At 40.0% G+C, this 19799-nt stretch overlaps 2 protein-coding genes across 3 annotated transcripts; one reads left to right on the top strand and one right to left on the bottom strand.

The window, feature by feature from the left end:
• Positions 1–3178: 3178 nt before the first annotated feature.
• On the top strand, positions 3179–7445 carry LOC308084205 (uncharacterized protein). 2 transcript variants are annotated; one of them, XM_080426743.1, is made up of 7 exons: positions 3179–3307; positions 3577–3721; positions 3978–4115; positions 5743–5883; positions 6338–6463; positions 6679–6786; positions 6977–7445. In XM_080426743.1, exons 1-7 carry the CDS (start codon positions 3305–3307, stop codon positions 7108–7110), a joined length of 795 nt encoding a protein of 264 aa, XP_080282869.1. In that variant the 5' UTR covers positions 3179–3304; the 3' UTR covers positions 7111–7445. The 2 variants fall into 2 exon arrangements, with proteins under 2 accessions (XP_080282869.1, XP_080282868.1); XM_080426742.1 differs by having other exon boundaries at positions 6679–7108.
• A 710-nt stretch (positions 7446–8155) lies between these two features.
• On the bottom strand, positions 8156–16631 carry LOC308084204 (uncharacterized protein). Its single transcript, XM_080426741.1, has 11 exons — positions 16507–16631; positions 16293–16388; positions 15735–15777; positions 14138–14248; positions 13566–13718; positions 12102–12189; positions 11852–11907; positions 11395–11511; positions 10719–10741; positions 10544–10631; positions 8156–10166 (listed from the first exon to the last, which is right to left on the bottom strand). The coding sequence occupies exons 2-11, from the start codon at positions 16362–16364 to the stop codon at positions 9892–9894; spliced, it is 1026 nt and encodes a 341-aa protein (XP_080282867.1). The 5' UTR covers positions 16365–16388; positions 16507–16631; the 3' UTR covers positions 8156–9891.
• Positions 16632–19799: the final 3168 nt, after the last annotated feature.

The raw sequence follows: 19799 nt of genomic DNA, 5'->3' as shown, positions 1-19799 counted from the left end.
GCCCCACACTGAACCAGTGACAGGAGAGCTGAAGAGAGGGGAGGCCGTTGGCGAATGGGGGTACATCCAGGCCAGCTGGTTTGGATCAATAATTTTCTAGCACAGACAACCAATGGTCGGATTGGGCTGAAACCTTGAACAAATATGCAGTTGGGGATTTAGGAATTGGCATAACTACTAAATTGGGGATTATGAGGGGGAAAATGTTTTTCTTTTCTTTTTTTCCCTTTGGGTGGGACTTTAGAACTCATATGGCTTCTTTATTCATTTATGTTTTTTATTTTGAATGATGTGATATGGGCTACTGTATATGCCCACCCTTGGGACGTTCTGTTAATTGAAAATCTCAATAAAAAGATTTTGAAAAGAAAAGAAAATGGGTTGAGAAATAATAATAATTTTTCCAAGCCCCCCAAAAAACAAACACGACACTACACATATACTGAAGTCATCAACAAGACTCGCCGGTACACCTTCCCACAGACATGTAGTCAGGAGATAGGCTGCATATCCATACCACTGAGTTACTGTCAGACCGCAGTGTCGGGAGATCACCAGACTGGCAGACTCATGTAGGCGCCTGAAGACATCATCTGAACGTTTCCATGCAGGTGTCTCCGATAAAGTCTGGAGGCAGACAGGATGGTGAGTGACTGGATGCCACAGCGAGGTACACCATGACAGAGGATCCAAACCCATGTCATTTCTGAGATGGCTACATCACATGAGAGTGTAACTTGAAATGTCTACCCTTTTTTTAATATATATATATATAAACTAGTGAAACCAGGAGACCTGGTCCTGCCAGACCCCTAGTTGTTATAACGACATTATGATATCATGTGATGATGACATCATTACGTGGAATTCTTGGCAAAAAACTGTGGTTGAAAAAACTGTGGTTGAAATCTGAATGGCTGGGTAGGAAAAGAGGGACAGACCGACCGACCGACAAAGCCTCATGTAGGCCGACCCCCTGGGTCTGGCAAATATAAATATAAATATAATTATGACCTTAGAAGTGGCTGTTGTGTTTAGATTTTACCGTGTGACTCTACAGGAGGCTAGCCATCTCATAAATGGTATAGCCTACTTTTTGAAAAATGAAATTCTAATTTTATAATGCAAGTCAATGGGGCTCTGATCGAGCTGAAACCTTGCTCAGATTTGGAGTCATACGTCATAGATATGTCACAGCCTGGTCACATGACTGAGAGTGAAATCTGCATGGGAACCACACCGTTCCTATGTGGATCCCGAGATCCATATGATTCCTGAGATCCATATGATTTGATGTTTTGACTATGACCACAGTGCATGCATTTATGTGAGTGCATGCATACCGGACAAAGTAGGTGGGCTCTAGACCACTGTTTCCATACAGGGGGTCGCGGACCAATTTGTATGGGTTGCAAGTAAATGTAATTTTTTTTCAATTTACAACATAAAAAAAAAACATTTGATTATTTCAAAAGATTTAAAAAAAAATTAATGAACTTTTCATCAATTAAAAACAATTCCAAAATTTTTCAAAAGTATTTCATGAATAAAATTAAAAAATCATAATATTTCCATAAACAAAAAAAATTAAAAGTTTAAGAAGTAGTGAAATAGTGGTGGTGGTCCACTGGTGGTCCGTGAAGGTATTGCATGTGGTCCCTGACCATGCATAGTAATGCAGGAAAGTGAAGATTTTTTATTCATTTTCTTCCACAGAACAGTGCACCTACCTGGTGACCTATGATGACGCGTCAATGTTGTCAGTATTTTTAAGTGTCTGGGGTGTTGGAGGTCAAGAAATTCCACAGAAAAGGGAGTTAGAATCTCAAGAAGGGGAAGTGTATACCGGATTGCCTGACTGAGTCATCATTATTAGGAAATGTGCCCATATAATTGCATGTTTCTGCTCACTCACTCATACATAAGATACAAATTAGTATGTCAGTTAACATGAGTTTAATGGAAGGTTGGATAAAGTTAGAGAATGGAATAAGGGTAAATTGATGGATGCCTATCTGGATGCCTATCTCCTCAGACCCTATCTCCTGTAGCTGGCCAATTTCAGATAAAAAATCAAAACCTTTTGACAAATGACTCACAGAGATAATAGTTACTGACAACCAACCTTTGACAGTGATGATGCTGTGCTATTACCTAGTACCTCATGGCTGCAAGATAGATACTGACGGAAAGAAAACGGAAATTCTGCAAAGATATTTACCAAGTGGTTGTAGATAAGATAAAATAAGCCCTGATCCAACCAACCCTTTCTATTCAGGTACTATATTTGACTTGGACTACATTATCTTGTGTTTGTTTTATTTTGAATTATGTGATATGGGACGCTACTGTATATGCCCACCAAGTAATATTTGACCAGGTGTATACTTGAATGACTCAAGTACTGGGGTTGAGTTGGGTACCTTGTCCACCACTGGTTCTAGAACAAATATATTTGACTTGGAATACATTATCTGTATTCAATTCAAAAAATGCAAGAGAAATGTATCACCTGTATTACCTGAATGCATCTGAATAAAGCTGCCGTAATTCATGTTTAAAAAGGTCATTGACCTGTTTTTGTTGTTGCTGTTATTATTGTTATTATGAATATTGTTATTATTGTTATTATCATGAATAATATTATCATTATTATACGATATTATTGGTATGGTGCCATCAGATTTCAACAACGTATTATTACTGTATGGTATGTGACGCACAGGTTAATACACCCGAATAAGATTATTGAGAAATGTTACAAATCTAATCTTACATAATCTGGATCTCATCAGAATCTGTAACAACATGAGTTATTCTTTTTTATTTTTTTGTTATTTTGCATTTGACTCACTCACTTCACCTGAAATCATCTGTGTCATACAACGCTATGAAAAGGTAGAGAGAGACAGACACAGCAAGGGAAATAGAGACTGAGACAAAAATAGCACATTAAAGTTTATTTTGGAACAAAGAAAAAAGTTTGGGTTTTGGGTTAACGGCAGCAAGCAGTGGAAAGAAAGATAGCTGGTGTGGTGGAGGAGGTTAGGATCCCACACAGTTATGAGCATCAAGGGGGTCGTTGATACAGAGCAGTGAGAGAGAGAGACACTGAGAGACAGTGAGAGAGAGAGAGAGAGAGAGCGTGTGAGTGAGAGAGATAAACGTAGGGAGGTCAAAACATGAGTGTGAGATGAGTCACTGATTGATTAAAACCGACACTTCTGTTTCGACACACTCAGAGGGTCTCACGTTGCCTCAGGAACTCACATCGTCACATTTGAACTCACATCTTCTCTAAACCATGGTAAGTCATAATACATTTTACTATAATGGTCAATTTAACATTTCTTAAACATGTCAAACAAGTTTGACATGTTAATTTGTGGTTAGAAGTTAAAAGGTATGGATATTTGGTTTGGTGTCATTTTGGGTAGATTTACATTTTCAGTATTACAGCACATCAGCACTGCTATAGCCGGTACTTTGTGTGGCTGTGTATATTCTAGTCCATTGAATCATAATCTTATCTTCGTTTTCCTCTTCTCCTTCCGCCTCCTTCTCTCTGCTTCCCAGGAAATGCAGCTTCTATATTATGTCACTTTCCTTTTTCTGCATCTCTCCATCGTTCTCTCTGACAGTTCTCCTCCATGCAATAGTGACTATGAGTATGGCTGGCCAATACAAAAACCCACACGCTGCTGTGAGAAGTGCAAACCAGGTAACAGCTTGAAAAGTATAAATTAGGGTTTACTGGCATAGGATGGAATTTTACCAATGTCTTAGTATGTGTGTAACTGTCTATTGTTCTATTTATACAGAGCAGCCATTGAAACATACTTAGATGTTAGACAATGACAAAAAAAAAGCTGACTGTACTTGGCTTATTACACAACTTCACCAGTCTATGGCACAATACCAGACTGCTAGTCATTTATGACACACCATCGTTAATGTGACCATTGTGTGTATTCCAGGTGAGTACCGGGTTAAGCGCTGCTCAACCAGAACCACTGAGGAGGATACCCAGTGTAAAAGATGTGAAAGCGGAACGTACACAGAGACCTACAATGTAGAGGCCAACTGTGAAATCTGTTATAACTGCAACATGACCAGTAAGTTAAGTGTGGGAATCTGTGTGTGTGTGTGTGTGTGTGTGTGTGTGTGTGTGTGTGTGTGTGTGTGTGTGTGTGTGTGTGTGTGTGTGTGCGTGCGTGCGTGCGTGCGTGCGTGCGTGCGTGCGTGCGTGCGTGCGTGCGTGCGTGCGTGCGTGCGTGCGTGCGTGCGTGCGTGCGTGCGTGCGTGTGTGTGTGTGTGCGCGTGCGCACGCGTGTGTGTGTGTGTGTGTGTGTGTGTGTGTGTGTGTGTGTGTGTGTGTGATTCATCGCTTCTCCACAATCTAAAATCAACACAAATTCCTGTGTACAAAACACATCTTAAAACCCAAATGTTTATGTATCTTAAGTGTGGAAACCCACAGCAGCAAGGGAACTCCCCCTGTGACATGGTGGGATACAATCAGACAGAGAGGCGTGATTACTGCACCCATGGGTTTAGGTTGCCTATCATGGGGTGGGCTTTGGCAGCAGAGATGCTGAAGTTTGTACTTTCATGGTGATATCGTCAGTGTCATGTCCCATCACTGACAGACAGAGGGGAAATGAGGGGGTTGAAACAGCAATGTTATTGCTTGATGTTATTGCTCACTTTGCTCAGGGCTTTTGCTACAGGGGAGCAATACAAATACATTTAAAGGTCAGGAAGGAACTGGGGAAACACACTATGACAGACGAAAAGGTTTTGGTCTGCTTTGATTAGCCAAAGTCATGACCTCATATATGATACTAATCATCTGTAACACATCAGCTAAATATCAGGTGTCTTGCTGCAGTATGTAGGTGTTTAATTATCAAATTAAGGTAATCACAATGCAAAATGGAAGACTATTTTATTCCACTGTTTTACTCCTGGTACTACACAGGTGAATAAGACGTTTACATCTTCATATGGTGTTTTTGATCAATAAATCAATATATCTGATCTGTCAAAAATGAGCTCCATACTCTTGTAGTGGTAAAACAATTGTTTTAAAAAAATAGCACTCAGTTAAATTAACACCAAAGATTTCACGCTGTTGTTTCTCTCATTGCATGACTCCCCCTGGCATCCCCAAGTTGTCCCTCATTTTCAGTCAGCGGCACTACTCCAGTATTGGAGGAAATCTAGGTCCTTGGTGGCCCAAATTACTCCTTATACCTGTATTTACAGAGTGGATCCGCTTAATTCTTTTTTTTAAATAACTTACTAATTAAGAGTAACTTCGTTTTCTTTTCTAAAAATGGCATGGCAGCATCTTTGAAATGAGCTATGCAAATTGGATGGAGACAGAATGAAACTTCTGAGTATTTGTGATTTGTTAAAGTTCCCTGGTGCAGCTGATATCTGACTGTTCTTGAGTTTCTGTTTTAGAGTAAAATCCTGAAATGTTCTATCAAACTGAAATACAGATGGTAAACTTATTTCTGAGATAAAACCAGGCTCTCCACATGTGTCATGTCCTATTGTGTGACTCAGCTGCCAGATCACTTATCTCATTTAGAAAATCTGTTTTTAAGAATGTGCGTACATTTGTGTGCAGGAGGGTACTTTTGTGTGTCTTGATTACACACAATCTTCAACAATCAACATTACTAATAAGGTCATACATTTTAAAATGACTGTTGTGTGTTTTTGTTCTTGCAGATATGGAATATAAGACACAGTGTGATATCAATCGTAACTCAAAGTGTCAGTGTAAGACTGGCTATAGGTGCACAGGAGAACCTTGTCTGGATTGTGAGCCAACGCCCGCCACCACACCCAGACCCACTGGCACCACTACAGGTACAGTTAATGGCTTATATTTCTTACAGATTCGGCTCATGATCTTACCCAAAGTAAATCAGTGACACTTTCACTGAAAATTCATAATAGCCCACAAAAATAAACAGTAAACACCTGAAAGCGACATCACTATAATCTGGAATTCTTTTTTGTGTAATTTGACATTTAGCTAAAACTATAGCATTGCAAAGCCTTTGAATATACATTTGGATACATTTCCAAATTGATTACCATGGGAAGCTTTGTGCTCCCTTTAACACCAATGAATAGTCTATTTAATGTATTTATTTCTTATTCTCATCTCTGTGCTCTTACCTGTACCTATCCTGTGTTTCACGTTTAATGCTGTTGTTGTTGCTGCTACAACAACAAGTTATATCTTCTCTTATCTAAACATGAAAGAGTTGGCTGACCATTTATTTGCTCCACTAACAAACCTCCATCTTCTCCCCAGTCACCAAGTCTAAAACCACACACAGAGAAGCCAACACACCCGGAAAAGTCACAACACTTGGAAAAGTCACCACACCTGAACAACTCACCACACCTGAACAAGTCACCACACCTGCTGCACCCACAGGTATGATATAAAAGTAACATATTAACAGGTTAATTATTAACCCGTATCTTTCCAAATTGGAAACAATTGTACCCAGTCTTCCTTACTCAATGATGCACTCTCTTATAACTTCTTATCATTTTATGTAAAAAAAAAGATCTGCAAGTTAAACATATCATTCCAAACACATGATAATCTCACCTTCTTACATATTACTAATTTTCGGACTCCTGTAGACATTACATGGATAGTGGTGTCTGGTGGAGTCCTTACTATGACCATAGTAGGCCTATTTATTGTCACCACAACATGCAAGTCCTTTCTACGTTGGATCAGGTCAAATGGTCAGTCCCACTGTTTGTTTGTCTATCTCTCTATCCACCCAACTGTCAATCTGTTGTTAAATCTGTTATACCTACTGTGCTCGAATCACATTTGCATTTTAAATCATCACTATATCACATATCACTATATCAATCAATTTGATCTAATACCGCTAAACACCTTCTTCCCCCCTGCGAACAACCCCAACAGGCTTCTGTTCTCCCCAGAAGGCATATGTCATTTCAGCCACAGATGATGAAGACGTGCCCATGCCTGTTCAGGAAATGTGCGGGAAATGTGACCAACCTATTGCCATTGAGGTTGACGTTGATGACACATATTGAACATCTGTGACTTTGAGTGTGAAATAGAGCACAGGAAGTAGCGAGCAGTTTAGCGGCTGTTGGTGTCGGTCTGAGAAAGTGAGAGACGTTAAAGAGTACTTTGGTATCTGATACATTATCTGTTTTTCAACACTATGTCCTGTGGACATAGTGTTGAAAATGTTATACATTATATGTATTATATTTTTGTTTGTATCTCCCTCTCTGTCTCTCCCTCTGTCTCTCCTTCTCTCCGTCTGTCTTCTCCCCCCCCCCCCCCCCCCACCGACACGGTCGAGGCAGATGGCCGCCCACCCTATAGAGCCCGGGTCTGCCTGACGTTTCTTCCAGTTAAGGGGGAGTTTTTGGTTGCCACTTTCGCAAAATTGCTTGCTCAGGGTGGGACAATGTCGGGTCTCTGCTCTACATGTAAAGAGTCTTGAGGCAACTTGACACTTTAATAAAAATGTAATTGAATTGAATTATACCTTTCAAAGTTTATGTGTGTGCAAACACATGTGTAAATAGACAGGATTTTTATGTACATGTAATCTTTGTAAATGGCACTATTTTGTATTTTGTGTGTATATATATATATATATATATATATAAAATAAAATCGTTGTAATACAATAAAGTTTCTTTTGACAACAATTTACTACCATCAACATTCTCCTCCTTGTGCAAAACATTGAAACCTTCAAGTTAAAATAACTGGCTACTATTGACAAAGCAAACTCATTACATTCTGTACATGCATAGTTCAAGGAAACATTCATAAGTTAGAATTTACAATAGGGAGCGTCTTTGGGTAAGACTGAGACTAATAAATAATAGCATCTACCATGCAGGGATATTTTCTCCCTCACCGGACATCTGATGTACCCGGGGCCCTCTGTTTCCCAAACGGATGACATAAAGAAGCGCTTCTCCCATTTTCAACCGTATCTTCATATAATTAGTCCTCACTAATGCCAGTGGTGTAAAGTAACTAAGTACATTTACTCAAGTACTGTACTTAAGTACAATTATGAGGTACTTTTACTTTACGGGAGTATTTCCAATTTTCAGTACTTTACTTCTACTCCACTACATCTCAGAGGCAAATATTGTACTTTTACTCCAATTATTTGAAAACTTTAGTTACTAGTTACTTTGCAGATACAAATTATTACTTTATAAAACATACATTAACCACTTAAAGGGGAATTTTGGACCACGGTTTTCTTACCTTTTCTATGATGTTATGATATCTTAGGATGAATGGTACAGTAGAAAAATGTCATAACTCCATCACGGGTCCGCCACAGCTAAAAACGTGCGCCAATAGGCCTTGCGCTAGATCGCGTATTTTAATAGCTTTTTTGGTTGTTTTTTTTGGGTGAGATTTGACGTTCATAGTGACAGAACACTATGCAACCGGGGAAAAAAACGGAAGTCTCGCTAGACGAGATTAAAATCCCGAGATTTCAATCTTTCGTTTTTTTTGTTGCATAGTGTTGTCACTATGAACGTCAGATCTCACAAAAAAAACAAAAAAAATAAAGCTATTAAAATATGCAATCTAGCGCAAGGTTGGCGCACGTTTTAAGCTGTGGCGGACCCGGGATGGAGTTATGACATTTTTCTACTGTACCATTCATCCTAAGGTATCATAACATCATAGAAAAGGTAAGAAAGCCGTGGTCCAAAATTCCCTTTTAAGCCCTATTTTATAAATAAGCTATATAGCCGATCTACAAGCTCACTTGTAATGGAGTACTGCCTAATGCTCATTATAAGATGGCACCATTTCAGTCTAATTTAAGGGGAAGCAGTGGCTCAGGAGGTAGAGTGGTCGCTTGAGAATCTGAAATGTACCGGTTCAATCCCTGGCTCCTCCTGGGTTAGTGCAGAAGTGTCCTTTAGCGAGACACTTAACCAATAACTGGACCCAATGAGCAGGTTGGCCCTGCATGGTTTCCTATGGGTGTGTGAATGGGTGAATGTAATGCACATTGTAAAACGCTTTGGTTAAAGCCAAAGGTGCAATATTAATGAACCATTTACTATTTACTATTTTAGTCTACTCTCTCTCTGTCACAGAGGTGGGCTGTGGACAGTTCAAAAACCTGCCTACCAATGACATCATTGGTGGGGATTCTTAGCTAATTGAAACTTTTCTATTCCTGGAAATAGTTATTCAATTAAAAAAAAGTTTGAAGTGTGCACAACCCACCTGAGACAGAAATGGTGCCATAATACGGTATAACGAGTATTAGAGATGACCCATTATACGAAGATAAAGTTGAAAATGGTGCTCCTTTAATTACAACGAGGGAAGCATAGAGCGGTGCAATGCATACTATAATAGTGAGCTAGAGATCTGATGTATAGTTAAATGTTGTTGTATTGTGATTTGATTATGATACACTGTATTGAGTCATTGCAGACAGAGTGGCATACATACCACATACGTTCTTATTACAATAGTTTCACAATCACTTTGCTACTCAACTAGTAACGTTTCTATATCGCTTTCACTATGTCCTTTGCGTTTCAGGCACTTAGGTGACACTCTCATCTGAAGCGACTTAAAATGACTGGGCAGGGGGTTCAGTATCTGTACAAAGTGACACTTGAACAGGACAATGGGCTGATGATGCAGGAATTGGACCTGTGAACTTCCTGTTACAGAGTCTCTCCTGGCCTTCCATGTTGCCTTCCTACCTGGGATCCTTTTTTAGGACAACTCTGGCTATCTGAGCCTTGATCAGCTCCTGTAGGAATATAACACCAGTCTCCTGGGATCCTCTGTGTTCCTCACAGCACCTCCTCTTTGGACATGTGGCAGTCCTTCCCCTGCTCCTGTGAGGGGAAGAATGCACAGTCCGTCTCTCCACTCCCGGCCTCTTCCTGGGAGAGATGGACGCTGGGGGAGGTGGGTGCTCTTCTTCCCCCTCCCTCCTCCTCCTCCTCCTGTTTCATCTGTTCCCCCTGCCCTCTCTTCTGGCTCTCTCTCGTCCCTTCGCCCTTGCCGGTAAACTGACTGAGCAAGCTGAAGACGACCGTCTCTGCATTATGGACATGGATGGAACCTGAGAATGGAGAGAGAGAATGATAGAGAGAGAGAGAGAAAGAATGAGAGAGAGAGAAAAAGAGAGAGAGAGAGAGAGAGTGAGAGAGAGAGAGAGAGAGAGAGAGAGAGAGAAAGGGGGATAGTACAGAAAATACACAAATAAAGCAATATCTAATATATATATAATTGCATCACAATACATTGTGAGCTTGTAAATCATCTATTAAGTACTGAATACAATAGGGATTAAATAGTTCGGTGCAAATGAGTCAAAGACAGTTTACAGTATGTGCATAAAAAAAGGGGCTGAAATTCTCAAGACATTACTTAACCAGAAATAAAGAGAGAGTAATACATTTCACATAGAAATAGTTTATTTATTTTAGTCATCAGTACCCATATTTGTTGCAAAAGGGAATGGCTGGTGCTTAACACTGGAGGTATCCCTGAGGTGTGTTTTCTGAGTGGAGCCATCTCTCTCTCCCTAAGGAAAGGTTGATGAATCAGTTTGGGGCAGGTAATAAAAAATAAACATGCAATGAGCTGGAAATACACAGATTCATTCACTTACCTTATTTCCAAGCTTCACAATAGCTGAAAAAGAGAAAAATGATTCATTGTCACTAGGAAATTCAATTTATGGCCAGGCCGGAATGGCCAGAGCCGAGGGGATTATGTTTTCTCTTCCGTGAGTCCGTCTGCCTGTCCGTCAGTCCGTCGGTCCGTGAACAGCTAATCTGAGGCACCACTGGATCTATTGGCGTGAAACTATGCACATCGACTCCTAGTAGGCCAACGAAGAACCTCCACCCCAGATTTTTCAAATTGGGTCTCATGGTGGCATAACACAGCCTGATCTCACACAACACGGTGAAATAGCACGGATTGACAATTCCGTAAGTAGACGACTAGAAAACCCGAAAAGCTGTGCATAGGAGCCGCGAATCCCACGGTGAAATAACATGGGTTGCAACCCGGAGGCAGAGCAGTCCCCACAACATGATTTATGATTCTGTGCCTATCGGTACATAACCCGGACGGCGCTGAGTAGGCTCAAGCGAACGTCGCAACGTTCGGCCCGGCAAGCTCGCTCGCTTTAGCTCGCTCGGTGGTGCCTTACGTGGCTCCAGTTTGCTTGAGAAATGAAATGTAACACAGGCTATATACTACATCGGAGCCATTTGGACAGGCCTTTGCACTCTAACTGGCTCTTAGCCACCAGGGTGGCCTTGAAAACAGTCATTTACCTTGCTTGAAGCACATTTCGTCTCCTGGGTGACAGACACAGTACAGGATAAAAAGGGCTATGAATCCCAAAGCCACAACGGGACACAAAATGACTGCCAGTTGGCCACTAGTGTTATCTGGGGGACAGAGAGAGAGAGAAAGAGAGAGTGAGAGACAGAGGGGGAGGGGTTATTTAAACCTGACTTACATTTGTTTACATTTTATGTTCATGGCTTATAGTTAAATTAAACCGTGCACCAACACAAAATAAAATGTGCATAATCTCTCTATTCATCTTCTCACACACACACACACACACAACACACACAACACACACACACACACACACACACACACACACACACACACACACACACACACACACACACACACACACACACACACACACACACACACACACACACACACACACACACACATACACATACACACATACATATACACACGCACACTCACCTGTGTTGTGTTGGGTTTTATTTCTCTCCTTCTCTGTCACTGGTTGAGATCTACATCTGTGTGAGATATTGATATTAAACTTCTACTTAAATACACATTAAGAAGACCTTAACAGAACTATTTTCGGCAAAGACATATTTTTGTGTATAGGGATAAAAATAGGGGGCCTAGTAGTATAGAGTAGACCCCTGGGGGACTCCGGTCAACGTATAGGGCTTCAGTGTTTAAGTGGGGAAAGTACAGGACTCACTGTGGAGGTTGGCAGGGTTTGGTGGAAGTGCTGGTATGTCCTGTGGAAAGTGAAACTCTAGTCTGGATTGTGATCCCATCCGGTGCTACTAGAAAACAGGAAAACCAACAGTCAGTCACAGACTCACTGTGTCCGTTAGAACAAAAGAACATTAAACATTTCCTCATAAAACTAGAACCCCCCCAATGTTTTTTTTTTTTTAATATATATAGCTCTATATTCTGATAGCAGTTATTGTGTTAGAGTGTTGGTTCAATAAGAGTCTCTCCAGCTCTTTATTAAATAGAAAATACATTTCAGGGGATAACAATTTAATCCAAACAGGAAAGAAAACTCCGACTGGTATACCGACCTGAAAATGTATTTTCTGTTTACTACAGAGCTGTAGAGATGGGGAGACGTTTGTTAATGAACAAACACTCTAGCTGCATAATGCTACACTCTGTGTGAGTACAACACAGCAATAATTAATATTTATTAGAATTACTATTAATTATCATTATATTAAAATGAATGTCTCTACCAGCTCTGCTATACCAGCCTCTAGTAGTCTATAGTATATATTGCGTATTGTATATATTTTTGGAGCTTCTTTGTGCTTATCTTTATATTTTGTTGTAAATAATTAGTTTTTTTACAGTTGCTTCAGTGTAATGCACCAACGTTACCAAGACAAATGTATCATCTGTCAAACACAATAAAAATATTTTGGATTCTGATTGACCTGATTCTCTATCAGGACAGTCAGTGATCTCTTGAGTTTATGCTTTTAGTTTTAGTTATGATGAGGCCCCCTGCTGGTTGTGTTCCAATACATTTGAAACATCACAGACACATCACAACATGTCCCAGTTCAATAACTACAGCAGTGTTTCTCAAATGGAGGTGTGGTTACCCCAAGGTGAGTTACTACCTACGCAGAGGTACTACAAAGAAAGTGAGAGAAAAGTGGAAAATGGAAACATCATGATCCAAGGAATCCAGGCGGAAAAACCTTTTGACTGTACCACCTACAGTTCAAGAATGATATGCCAAAATGTGAAGCCGCCTGGTAAAGTACCATTATGATTAGAAGAATGAGGGGTAGAGTTTCTTCCTGGGCCTACTGAGTGTGCGTGCAAAGTGTCACGCCATTTGGTAAATTGGTGCCCATGATTAGCTAACTAACAGATGAAAACATAATCTCTGACCCTATGCTTGTCCGGCCTGGTGTAGAATCTGGAGATAACTTTTTTATTTTGGGTCTGTAATACAGTAGATTTGTTTACACTGGTAAACAATGAAGTAAAACAGTCCTACATTTGAATCTTTTTATAGCATGTTTTCCATTTACAAATCAAACTCTTGTAAGAATGTATGTGAATATACAGTATGACCATAATTTATACGGTAAAAAAACAATCCAGGTTGGGTCTTTGAGAATATGCGTTGATATCTCATTTCCTTATTCTCTTGAATCCTTACCGGATGTGATTATCTCAGGGATCTTTCTCGCTCTCTTGCATTCTCGACAGTTTCCTGTGTGCGAGTCGGTGTCGATACAACTGAAACCTGCCTCACAGACACACCTGAGGTTGGATGTTCTGTTGCATTCCTGCACCACCATCAGATGGAAAGCTGAGGCAGACAGAACAAAAAAAGTATTCAGTCTATATGGATGCAACAGATAATCAAACAAGTCAATTGAACATCAAATGTCCTCATTATGCAAATCTAAAGACAGTAAAAATTTATACATTGTGGATTCATCTTTTACTCCAATTATGATGCAATAGAGGCAGCAAAATGTTTGTGGGTGGTTAATAATTAATATATATTTATATACTATATACTATAGCACTGCAGCATAGGGTGGGCCTTTTTTCCCCTAGACTGCACTAATAAGACTAATAAGTCATCGCATTAAAAAAACAAAAATAGATTAGGTTTATGACTGATAACATTCGGCATAAATATTTGAATCATAAATTGTGAGTAGGCTACTAGTCATAAGTAGTGGTAGACAGTGGAAGTAATGAGAATAAAGTCATTTTTACCGAGTAGACAGTCTCTGGAGCAGTAGTGACAGCTGGTTTCACGATTCGGTAATGCAGTGAAGGTACCAGGAGCACAGGGTGCACACACCCCACAAGATTTCTGGTACTCACCTGAAGGAAAACAAATACAGAGTATGAATATGTAACACTTTATTCACATTCACTTGCACAACAGCAGTACAGTGATTGATCTTTGTGACTCTTTGACTCTTAAAGACACTTAAAGGACCACTACAACCATTTTCATATAATAGGTCCTCACTAAGGAGTATTATAATATGGTACCATTTTGGTCTGTCTCAGAGGAGGGCTGTGGACAGTTCAGAAACTCGCCCACCAGTGACATCATCGATGGGGAATCCAAGCTGATAGAAACTGCAATATTTCTATTCCTGGAAAGTTAGCATGCTATAATAGAAGCCATTGTTCTTGCATGAATAAAAAATAATTGAAATATTTTTTGAAATGACCAAACCTGCCTACCAATGATATATGGCGGGTTTCTGAACTGTCCACAGCCCTCCTCTGAGACACAGACAGAGTAGACAAAAATTGCACCATATTATAATGAGCATTAGTGAGGACCAAGAAGATATGTTGAAAATGGGTGAAGTGGTCCTTTAACCACATGAAGCATGAAGCATCCTGGTATCCGAAGTTTGAGGCGAACACAACACATCGCAATGTGATGCATTGTGAGCTTGTAAATCCGCTATTTTTGGCAAAGATATTTTTGGTGTAGAGGGGAAAAAAGGAGGGGGCCTAATAGAGATGCCTTGTACTGTTCTACTTGTCTGGCCGACTCATAACGGAAGCGGGTGAAGGGTTCAATGTCACGCATCACTTAATTTGGCAGCAGGAAACTGAGACTTTTTGGTTAAACAAGGTTCTCTGTCAGTATAGCTACCTGGCCTTCCTCCCACCTCAACAGTTCAAGTGTGCATGCATTAGTGTGGGCATGCACACATGACTTAAAATAACTTAACACAGCTCTCAACCTATTGCTTTGTATTTTCTCTTTTTATTTACTCTTCCTTACACTTTAGTAGTGTTCAAACATCTTTTTTGTGGCACTTTGTGATCTGCTATCAATAACAATTGCATTGCATTTCAAATGCATCATTATGATGGTGATCCATTCAGTCACAGGCAGTGAGTTGAGTGCAGAGCAATGCTAGGAGCTGCAGGCTGCAAACTAATCAGAGGATGTGGTCATTACAGTATGGAGCGCTGTGTGCAGCTTACGTCATTTTTCATCAAGACAGAGACTGTGTGTGTGTGCGTGCGTGTGTGTGCGCATGTGAGTGAGAGAGAGAGAAACTCAGAGCAAAGAACCTACTGTAGATGTTCCTGAGGTTGCTAAGATGACATCCTTGAAACAACTATAGTTAAGCAACAGAAACCCTGGTAAACACTGAAATAGCAAGAGTGAGCTATTTCTTTGTATCTTTTAGTCATACTTCTTTCCTGAAAATCAGCATTATTCACCAACCGTTGATTCAGAAAATAACAACGTCAAGGAAGTGAGTCAGACAAAGAAGAAAAATTGTCAGAAAAACAAGCTAGCCAGTAGATGGGTGATGGTGTTATTTCTTACCTGGTGGGCACAGTGTACACTCCGCCCTGGAGTTCCTCTTAACCTGTAAACACATTTAAACGGTACTGTATAATGTAATGATACACAGGTCACCCTTTTATATAAAAAAAATACTTATAACCGGTGAACTACAATATGCAGCGTATATGCTTGCCAAAATCTATACCATCCATCTATCCATCCTTCCATTCACCCCCCTCTCATATGTGCTATATATTGTATACAGTCAAAGTCAATGTCAAATACAAGTATAAGGGTGTGTGTGTGTGTGTGTGTGTGTGTGTGTGTGTGTGTGTGTGTGTGTGTGTGTGTGTGTGTGTGTGTGTGCGTGCGTGCGTGCGTGCGTGCGTGCGTGCGTGCGTGTGTGTGTGTGTGTGTGTGTGTGAGAGAGAGAGAGAGTATACATTGTATATATGCTGCATGTATTCAGTCATTTTCTAAACAATTGCATATGTTATTGTCTGTAAATGTTATTTCTTCCTCATTCTTTTTGAAAGCAAATGACAACCAGTGGTAAAGCAATTTTTGTCAAAAGACATAATGAGGGGAAACCATTACCAGAGGAGAGGTGAGCCCCAGCTGTGCAGATAAAGTCAGGATAAGCACAAAGCATTGCACTGCAGCACCCATTATAGAAAAGACTGAAATATCCTCCTGTGAAAAAAGTAAGTGGCAAAAAAAGGCTGCACGCATGAATATAAGAGACATTATTTCCGACCGTCTAGTATGCAATTTTGTGTGAAGAAACATAAATAATAAAGTCTTGTTTTACCTTGAGCTCCTGAAAACATGCAACTAGTTATTCTGCTCTTATTGTTCAACTGTATTATGTTCAACTGAACTGTGTTCAAGGTGTGTTCCACTGTATCTCTCTCTCTCTTTTCTCAACCCCTCCTCTGTGTCACTCCTCCTTCAGCTGTTCAGGTAACTAACCGGATTAATCACTTCCTCTAGTCATGTCTCATCCGCCCACGCTACCGTCGCTCTGGTGTTGTTAAGAACCTACCACAGCTTCTCACACGCCACTCCGTCAAAACTCTGACACGAGCAGTGGTGGACGAAGTACTCAACCCCAGTACTTGAGTAAAAGTACAGATACAAATGGTCAAATTTACTCCACTACAAGTAAAAGTAGCTCAGTCAAAATGTTACTCGAGTAAAAGTACCAAAGTAATTGCTTCTAAATATACTTAAGTATTCAAAAGTACATGCTTTTAAAAATACTTAAGTGCAAGTGCAAGTACAAGAGTAAAAGTAAAAGTACATTTATATATATATATATATATATATATATATATATATATATATATATATATATATATATATATATATATATATATGGTTATATATATATAGGTTTGCGTGCCTGGATGACGTATTTCCGCTTTTATGTAGATTAGGGGTCTTCAACGTTTTTCGGGCCAAGGACCCCTTAGCTGATAGAGAGATGAAGCAGGGACCCCATACTGTATATTTTTATTTTTTAGAATGCTTTCCATTCTGTCATACAGAAACATGAATGGCGCATTGGCGCATACATTGTGGCCTTGCATAGAACTTTAAAATTCTGCTCAGCTCACAAGCCAGACATCGTCATTTAAATTGCCATCCAGCTCTGTGCAGTTTTGGAGAAGTAAAAACTCCTGACTAGACACATAACTTCGACATGCCAGACAACACTGTTTTGTGTGAAAGCCATCAAACCTCAGAATGGTGAAGTAGAGCAGTGTGTTCTTCACAGCTTCTTCACAGCTTTCATGACATCTGACAATTCAGCAATAATGTCTTTGTCAACGTTACGAGTGACTCCCTAGTCCCTGTGTAGCATGCAGTTTAACCTGTGACCTGTGTAGCATGCAGGGCCATCAGGTGTACACATGGGAGCCAACCAGTGCTCAAGCACCTGACTGTTTGCTTTCATAGGAGAAATTGCCCTTCTTTTATTTAAATATCGGTCTTGCTGAACCACAGTTGCTCTCCACCCTGCTTTCATTCAATACAATGTAGATGAGTCTGATAAGTCTGAAAACGTTTTAGTTGAGCATGGCAGTCTCCATGTTTCTTGTTAAAACCAGAGTATAAAAGGCACGAAAATAGCAAATGAAGTTGTCAGCACTCACTATGCAACACTTTTAAAAACACGCAGCAGAAGAAGGAAATCTTCTCAGACATAATGTGGGTGTGAAGTGTGGTTTACATTATAGGACATTATGCAAGTATAACACTCAAAAGTGTGAACCTGCTACAGTAGGTTCTATTGACAGGCTTTTTATTAGGGCTCATCTATGCATCATTATCATTCATATTTGTAATTATATGAAGTATGTACACTTTTACTAGACTGGGTCTATATTGTTTAACTTATCTGTTGCCTAAATTGCTACTGTTGGGGGGTAGAGTTGGGTAGTCTTTCTTACAATTTATATTTGCTAATAGTATGTTGGATTCATGCATATTTTCAGACATATAAAACAAAAGAAAAAAGTATCCGAAAAGAAAATGGGTGGCCCCCCTGCAGTGACTCAGAGGACCGCCTAGAGGTCACAGACCCCCTGTTGAATACCCATGATGTAGATCCCAGTGTAGAGTGTGTACTGTGATAGGTTTCCTTCTTTGAAGAACACAGCGTGTGGCCAATTGCATTTTATGGAAGAAGGGGAAAATATGGGGAAAAAAGAACAGCCAACCTAAAAGTAACTAGTACTTCACAGCCTTCCTAGAAATGTACTTGAGTAAAAGTAAAATATTTGTCTTGGAAATGTACTTGAGTGAAAGTAAAAAGTATTAAAAAATAATAATACTCAAGTAAATTACAAATACTCCAAATCTGTACTTAAGTACAGTACTCAAGTAAATTTACTCCGTTACTGTCCACCACTGGACACGAGTCTCAATCCAATGCAAATTCATGCAGTAGATTGAGTGTTCACTTAACAAGAGTGCAAAAATGGACCCTCAAAACTTTAATTAACACCTACATACTGTAAAACCTGAGTCAGACATGACATGGGAGATAGTCTGTCTGCACAGAAATATTGTGTCAAATTATCACATCTCATAGCTGTTTTGCTCTTTTGAAAGCAGTGGGATGAGAGACCAGGTGACAGTTATATTTGTTTGACTTTCACACAGAACAAAAACACGAATCTCCAAAACCCACTACTTATCATATTGTCACCATCAATCGCCTTCTTATGACTGAAATGGGTTTGTGGCTCCATTTAGCTTTTTTTTTTCTTTGCTTTTTTTAGATGTTTTTGTGGCTTTTTCTGCCTTCATTGATAGTTCAAGCGAAGACTGACAGGAAAGAGAGAGAGACCGGGAGAGACACGCAGCAAAGGTTGTCGGGAATGGACGAACCCGCGTACCCCCGTATTATAGCCTAGGTGCCCGGACCGCTAGGCCAGTGATCCAGGCCTCCATTTTCCTTTAAAATTATGTTCTTTTCCTGTCATGGAAAAAGAGATAAACAGAGCCTGTATTTCAGCCGGTATAAGAACTCAGTAAATTCATACAAATATTTGTTCAGGTGAAGGGGTTAAGAAGCGGCCTGGGTTGTTTTGCAACCACAGGACCGCCAGATCAGAGGAAGAGACTGCTACTACAGTTTGCTAGCAGGCAAACTATTCAGTACACAAGTACATTATGACCACTGACGAACAATCTATGTACTGAAAAGATACACTTCTGTATGCTACTGTGGAATTTTGTGTGAACTGTTTGCCCATACACAGTGATGTGATGTGATGTAGTGTCTCTCCCCTCTGAAAAGCTTTTAAAAATGAAGTAAAAAGTTGGTCGCAAAAAAAGAAATACATTTTAGTTAATTATAAACATGTGAGCCGCAGACTTCCTTTTCACCCCTTTGCTATGGTTGAGCTGTGGTGTGTGTGTGTGTGTGTGTGTGTGTGTGGGGGGGCGGGGGCTACGTTCATTTGTGTCCTGCGCATGTGGGGGGAGTGCGATACTATACAAACTAGTATGTCAAATAAGCAGTTACACAGATGACGGTATTGCTCAGCTGCATGTTTTATTCGTCCCGTCTCTTCGACACGACACACATCT

This window comes from Gymnoscopelus braueri, assembly GCF_963280865.1.
Source record: "Gymnoscopelus braueri genome assembly, chromosome: 4".
NCBI lineage: Eukaryota > Metazoa > Chordata > Actinopteri > Myctophiformes > Myctophidae > Gymnoscopelus > Gymnoscopelus braueri.
The sequence above is the reverse complement of the archived record's forward strand: the minus strand, read 5'-3'. Positions and strand labels throughout refer to the sequence as shown.

What these genes read in the sequence shown, in the direction of transcription:
- LOC308084205 (XM_080426742.1), top strand. An exon ending in CTGTGAGAAGTGCAAACCAG is followed by an intron (nt 3,722 to 3,977) that starts GTAACAGCTTGA and finishes TGTGTATTCCAG; the next exon opens with GTGAGTACCGGGTTAAGCGC. An exon ending in ACCCACTGGCACCACTACAG is followed by an intron (nt 5,884 to 6,337) that starts GTACAGTTAATG and finishes TCTTCTCCCCAG; the next exon opens with TCACCAAGTCTAAAACCACA.
- LOC308084204 (XM_080426741.1), bottom strand. Translation starts at nt 16,364, where the DNA reads ATGGGTGCTGCAGTGCAATGCTTTGTGCTTATCCTGACTTTATCTGCA. An exon ending in TGGGGCTCACCTCTCCTCTG is followed by an intron (nt 15,778 to 16,292) that starts GTAATGGTTTCC and finishes ATGTGTTTACAG; the next exon opens with GTTAAGAGGAACTCCAGGGC. An exon ending in GTGTACACTGTGCCCACCAG is followed by an intron (nt 14,249 to 15,734) that starts GTAAGAAATAAC and finishes GTTTTCCTTCAG; the next exon opens with GTGAGTACCAGAAATCTTGT.